The following is a 7,396-nucleotide window of genomic DNA, read 5'->3' on the forward strand; positions in this document are numbered from 1 at the left end:
GTGTACTATCACACCGGTGTGATCAGAACATGAGAGCGCATACGATCACCCCAGTTTGATCCACCTTGGCTGGTCCCTGAAGTGTACTATCACACCGATGTGATCAGAACATCAGAGCGCATACAATCACCCCAGTTTGATCCACCTTGGCTGGTCCCTGAAGTGTACGATCACACCAGTGTGATCAGAACATAAGAGCGCACGTCATCAACTGCTCAAATTCAAAACTGATGTTTGGTGTTGCTTGTCATAAATCTCAATTAATCAGTGTTTTCAAACCAATAAAGTTTATTTTAGCTGAAACCTTCAAAAAACATTCAAATACGCATAACTACTAGCAAAATGCAAAACATCGAAGGTTTGTAAAATACACACTACGATGTCTATAGAAATGGCAATAATAATAATTATTAAATTTAACTGGACAAGGGCAACGTGGTGGCACAGTAGGTAGTGCTGTTGCTTCACAGCAAGAAGGTCACTGGTTCTAGCCTCGGCTGGGTCAGTTGGCGTTTCTGTGTGGAGTTTGCATGTTCTCCCTGCGTTCTCGTGGGTTTCCTCAGGGTGCTCTGGTTTCCCCCACAGTCCAAAGACATGCGGTACAGATGAATTGGGTAAGCTAAATTGTCCGTAGTGTATGGATGTGAATGAGAGTGTGTGGATGTTTCCCAGAGGTGGGTTGCAGCTAGAAGGGCATCCGCTGCGTAAAACATATGCTGGATAAGTTGGCGGTTCATTCCGCTGTGGCGACCTCAGATTAATAAAGGGACTAAGCCGACAAGAAAATGAATAAATGAATAACTGGACAATTAGCTTTTGGTGTCATAGTGGCGCAGTGGGTAGCATAATCGCCTCTCATCAAGAAGGCTGCTGGTTCGAGCCCCGGCTGGGTCAGTTGGCATTTCTGTGTTTGCATGTTCTCCCAATGTTCACGTGGGTTTCCTCCGGGTGCTCCGGTTTCTCCCACAGTCCAAAGACGCTATAGGTGAATTGAATAAACTAAATTGTCCGTAGTGTATGTGTGCGAATGCAAGAGTGTATGGGTGTTTCCCAGTACTGGGTTGCAGCTGGAAGGGTATCCTCTGTGTGAAACATATGCAGGATAAGTTGGCAGTTCATTCCGCTGTGGCGACTCCTCATGAATAAAGGGACTAAGACAAAAAGAAAATGATGAGTATAATATGAATATCAATATTGAATTGTCAATTGTTTTTATGGAGATAAGAAGCCTTCCGATGCAAAAAGCTATTTATGTTGTTTTTTATTAATTATTTAAAATAATTCATTATTTATTTATCATTTAAAGTTTTTAATAAAACTGTTTTGCAACAAATGTCTTTACCTTCACTTTGGATCATGAATGTATGCTTGACTAATAAATAGCATACATACATACATACATACATACATACATACATACATACATACATACATACATACATACATACATACATACATACATAAATTTACTCACTCATATATTTATTTATTTCCACATTTTATTTATTTGCCACATTTCTCCCTCTCAAAACCAGGGGCACCGATGCTTTGAATGTGTCAAAATGCTCCTCTGCCAATAAGCAGGCGCTCTTCACTATAGCCAGTAAGGCATTCCCCATGACAAAAGCCATTGACACGCGTGCCGCCCTGTCATCTTACCAGCTCATTGAACCCTATCTTGGTAAGGCAGTTCAGCTGCACATGTGTAAACAAACTTCTGAATGATGTCAGTTATTCCCTGACTTCAGAAAAACAGGCTCTGATTAGCACTTATGTTTTTGCAGGAGGTGCAGATCTAGCCTACATAAGAACTCTGTCATTATATAACATCAGCATGAGCCTGTCCACTTTCACCAATCTGGACCCAAACGTCATCAATGTGAGAAAAACCATTACGTATTTTGTTTTGCTACTTCTTACACTGTTTTCATCTTGAAAATGTTCCATTTTTATATCATTCAACGTCCACTTGTTATGTTTTACAGAGCCTCACTGTGTCAGATGTTGTGGGTCTTCTTGGTAGCAATTTGCAAGATCTAAAAACATATGAAAACCAAACATCCGTGCGAAACTGGATCTCGTTGCAGTTACAGTCAGAGCTGAATAATCTTAATATCAGTCTGACCGGAGGAAAGGCGACAGCAGACACAACCACTGCTGCTCCGACTACAGCAAGTAGCACCACTTTGAATGTCGCAGCTACTACAACTGCCTCTAGTGCTGCTACGATTGTCACTAGCACAGTTAACATTACCATTTCTTCTGGCACTGCCAACACTACTTCAGCCGCTACAGGTGAGCTGCAGTACACACTGCCATGTCCACAATAATAAATTTTTATTTTAAAAATTTTTCACTCTTTTGGCCTTCCGTCCACACTGAGGCAAAGAAAATGTATGTTTTACTTCAAATTAATTCTGTTTTGCATCGCAGTGTAGATTACTGTTGTCAAAAATACTTTGATACGTATCAATTCTGAAATGTAACATTCTGCGCATAATAAAGAAGTGTAAAAAAGGAAAAGCATAACATTGTGCTTATCGTGACAGCCCTAATTCTCATATTCTAGTTTTCTTAATCTTATATTACAAATAAAAAATTGCATACTTTTAATTTTGTGGAAAATAAAATTCCTTGAAATATCAAAAATAGTATCGAATATCGATATGATTCAAGGTATCGTATCGAAGTTAGAGATTCCAGTCTCATGACAACAACACTCTAGTGTAGACTGTGAAAATGGAGGCTTTCGGAAATGATGACGCATTTTTAGTCATGTGACCAAATCAGCTAAATTGATGAACGACATTGTACAGCAGTTGTATTTAGGGCTGCACGGTATTGGAAAGATCTGGCATTGCCATATTTTGTTTTGCTGCGATAGATATTACGATATGAATATAATTTCACCAGATGCTTTGAATACCTCCAATTGGAAAGATTTCATTAATTTAGATCGACTGGGATGATAAAGTTTTTAATTAATGCCATTTTTACATCACAGTGTAGATTACTGTTGTCAAAAATATTGATATTTCAATACATAACGATACTGACATATTTAAAATGATACAGTTTTATTTAACATTCTGTTCATAATGAAGAAGTGAAAGAAAAACTACCTCTGTGGTTATCTTGTCAATACTGCATTTATGGCAACCGGCTTAATTCTCGTGTACTAGTTTTGTTTATTGTTTATTACAAATGTAGAATTGTAAACTTAATTTTGTGAAAGGAAATAATAATTCCTCAAGATATCAAAAACGGTATGGAATATCGAGAATTTACAAGGTATTGTATTGAAGTTAGAAATTCCAGTATTGTGACAACAACACTCTCGTGTAGACTGTGAAAATGGAGACTTTCGGAAATGATGATGCATTTATAGTCATGTGACCAGTTCAGCTAAATAGTTTTTTTTAAATGCTCTTTGGTCAGCATTGTTGAAAATCCACGTTTAATAAATGCCGTTTTTACATCACAGTGTAGATTACTCTACTTCGATACATATTGATACTGAATTATTTAAAATTATACAATCTTATTTAACATTCTGTACATAATGATGAAGTGTACAGACTTCCTCTTTGGTTAGCTTGTTAATACCGCATTTACCGCAACAGCCTTTATTCTTATATTCTAGTTTTGTTTTTTCATACAAAATAGTAAACTCCTAATTTTGTGAAAGAAATTCCTTGCAAAATCGAAAACGATATCGAATATCAATATTTTTCAAGGTATTGTATCAAAATTTTAAATTCCAGTATCATGACAACAACACTCTAGTGTAAACTGTGAAAACAGAGGATTTCGAAAATTATGGTGCATTTTAAGTCATGTGATCAATTCAGCTAAATTGGTGGATGACATTGTACAGCAGTTGTTTTGGACACTGTCTGTTTAGACAACATGGTTGAAAATGTATGTTTTTTTAATGAATGCCATTTTAATCTACACAGTGTAGATTACTGTTGTCAAAAATATTGATACTTCAATACATATTGATACTGAAATATTTAAAATGATACGATCCTTTTTAATATTTTGTTCATAATGAAGTTTAAAAGAACATAACATCAGAAAACTTCCTCTGTGGTTACTTTGTCAATACTTTGTTTATCGCGACAGCCTTAGTTGTCATTATCTAGTTTTGTTTATCTTATATTACAAATTAAAAATTGTGTATTGAAAATGGTATCAAATATCAATGTTTTATAAGGTATTGTATCAAAGATTCCAGTATCATGACAACAAAACTCTAGTATAAACTGTGAAGAAGTTCGGAGTGATGCATTTTAGTCATGTGAGCAATTCAGCTAAAATGGTTGAAGACATGGCACAGCAGTTGTTTTGGATGCTCTCCGTTTGAACAGCATTGCTGAAGATTAATGTCTGTTTGACCATGCTCCAGATTGCTTTTCTTCAAATGACACTGAATGTTTACTCAGAGCTGTTGTTTTTGGCATGTCTTTTATACACAGAAGTAGTTTCTCGCAGCATCAACTCCACCTCACTCCCTGTGCATTTAAACAAACAAAACAAAAACATGGTAGTGCTTTTCCTTGATATATTGCCATGATTTTTTAAAAGCTGGAAAGCAGAAATAACTCAGATCAAAGTGCATGCGCAGAACAAGGACAAAAGCATTTTCTGTCATTTAGATGTGGATGATCTACTTTTGGGAAACGATTAAAAACATTAGTGTGGACGTGGAGCAGTTTTAAATAAAAATGATACAGGAAAACAGAAGGAACACAATTCCACTTAAAGGGAGAGTTCGCACACAAAAAAGAAACATTTAATGTTATTTATGAAACAATGAAATTTTGTATTTAATTTTATTAAGTTATTTAATTATTTTATTGACCATCAGGCTATCAAAGGTGTAGTTGAGTACAACATTATAAACTTCAATTCATAGCATGTGCAAAAGCTTGTGAGCATGAGCACAACAAACATGTCGCATCAAACGTGCGTGTGTGTCTGTAATTGTTTCTTTTTTTATTTTATTTAGTTATATTTTTGACTCTCAAAGTGTTGCATAAATCTATTGACTCCCATATTGCCATACAAAATCTACCAAGATTAAATAAGAGTATAAATGAACCTCACAAATAATGAAAAGTAAGGCCCCCTGGTGGCCGGATGCAGTACAGCTCATGTTCACATGAATGAACGAGGAGAGACAAACTAATAAAGTTCCTAAATAAAGTTAACGTCGTTTTAAGTTTTATCATGGGGTGTGGTGTCGTGATTGTGTGCTTGTGATTGGTTCTGTGGGAGTTTAGGTGAGATTTTTTTAAACCACGCCCCCCAGAGCTCAATGGATTAAGACATGCCTTTTAGGAGCGTTAAACAATGCAGAAAACACTAGTAATCTGCTTACTGCATAGTTTAGTAAATCCCATTACAACTCACTGAAATATTTTCCTCCCATATTAACAACTCCTTCAAATGCATAAGATCAGTCGCAAAAATCACTGTCATCTGTCATTTTTCTCCTCTCTGGTAAATCATGATGGTAATTGTTGCACTGTTGCAAGCTGTTAGTTATAAAAACCTAAATCTATTAAGAATCATGAAGAAACTCTTTGTTAATCTTTGTTAATCTTCTTCTTCCAGGAGTTGGATACAGCATGTCATTCAGCATATTTGTACTCGTTTTTACCATCATCAAAGTGGAGATTATTTAGCAGCACTGACCTCAGATCAGCCACACAGTGATTTAACCAAGAGGATTCATCTAGATCTCTCCTGAAGATGATATATATTCAGTTGGGGGCAAAATTATTAACCCTCCCCATGCAATATTTATCCTTTTTTCAAATATTTCTTAAGTAGCATTTTCACAGTATTTCCTATAATATTTTTTCTTCTGGAGAAAGTCTTATGTGTTTTATTTTGGCTGGATTAAAAGCACTTTTTATTTTTCTAATAACTCTTTTAGGTCAATATTATTAGCCTCCTTAAGCTATTTTTTGAGTGTCAACAGAACAAACCACTGTTATACAATAACTTGCCTAATTAAACTAGTTAAGCCTTTAGACGTCACTTTAAGCTGTATAGAAGTGTCTTGAAAAATATCTAGTCAAATATTATTTACTGTCATCATGGCAAAGATAAAATAATTCCGTTATTAGAAATGTGTTATTAAAACGATTATGTTTAGAAATGGATTGAAAATTAGGGAAATTGGGGGAAAATATAAACATTTTAATTTAACAGGCTAACAGGAACAGGAACAGGAAGGCTAATACTTCTGACTTATCAACTGTATATGGTTATAATCACATTTATTTTTCATCTGTTTTATTCAATGAAGTGATTTTTAAAGTATATTAACATCATTCCTATATGGCATTATAATTGAGGTGTATAAACAGAATTGTTGCACTAATATCCAAAGCAAAGGACACTGCATGTAGCATCTAGATTTAAATCTTTATTCGATTCCCTGCATCTAAAGCTTCTATATTTAAGTGTTTCTAACATTGAGAACCGTCATAAATGCTATTGCTTTATTTAAAATATGACACAATGGGAAGTTGTTCTATGACTTGTACCTGTTTTGTGATCAAAAACAATGTCATGTAAACATAAAGAAGTGAATAAAAGGTACTCTGATGAACAAATAAATGGCTGTGTGTTCTACAAGTCTTAACAGAGGATTCTAAATGCAGAACAAACTTTATTATAACTTTATTATTTATATTTGAAAAGGTTATTATTTGGTGTAATAGTAGTGTGCAGTAGATGTAATGTAGAGTAAGTAGTGTGTATTTATATAGCGCGTTTATTGTGTATGGCCATACACCCAAAGCGCTTCACAATCATGAGGGGGGGGGGGTCTCTCCACACCACCACCAGTGTGCAGCATCCACTTGGATGATGCGACGGCAGCCAGAGGACAACGGTGCCAGTGCGCTCACCACACACTAGTTATAGAGGGAGCGAGGAGAGACAGTGATAGAGCTGATTCGGTGGATGGGGATGATTGGGAAGCCATGATCAATTAGGGCAATGGAGGCAATTTGGCCAGGACACCAGGGTTACACCCCAGAAGTGCCATGGGACTTTTAATGACCACAGAGAGTCAGGACCTCGGTTTAATGTCTCATCCAAAAGACAGCATCCCCTTTACTATACTGGGGCATTAGGACTCACACAGACTGCAGAAGTGCCCCCTTCTGCCCTCATTATCACCAGTAGATGACATATGACTTATGTATATTTAATTCATTTACATTATTCATTCATTATTTTCAATAATTTCAATAAGCGTTTCCTCTTTTAGAACCATTTCAGCAATAGTTTATTTCAGTAACAAATGGTTTAGTTCTAAATATACACACCATAAAGCTGTGATTTTCAGTCTTCCAGATGCACAAGACTCCCA

The 7,396-nt window shown here is 35.8% G+C and overlaps 1 protein-coding gene across 1 annotated transcript in view; it reads left to right on the forward strand.

Moving 5' to 3' along the window:
* Positions 1–6,636, forward strand: part of mslna (mesothelin a) — a 49,434-nt gene extending 42,798 nt beyond the window's left edge. Inside the window, exons 52-55 of the mRNA XM_056454243.1 lie at positions 1,536–1,681; positions 1,785–1,879; positions 1,986–2,295; positions 5,623–6,636. Of these exons, the coding sequence (XP_056310218.1) occupies positions 1,536–1,681; positions 1,785–1,879; positions 1,986–2,295; positions 5,623–5,693 (622 nt within the window). The 3' untranslated portion in view covers positions 5,694–6,636. The remainder of the gene's footprint in view (positions 1–1,535; positions 1,682–1,784; positions 1,880–1,985; positions 2,296–5,622) is intronic.
* Positions 6,637–7,396: the final 760 nt, after the last annotated feature.

This window comes from Danio aesculapii, chromosome 3 (assembly GCF_903798145.1).
Source record: "Danio aesculapii chromosome 3, fDanAes4.1, whole genome shotgun sequence".
In the NCBI taxonomy this organism is placed as follows: Eukaryota; Metazoa; Chordata; class Actinopteri; order Cypriniformes; family Danionidae; genus Danio; species Danio aesculapii.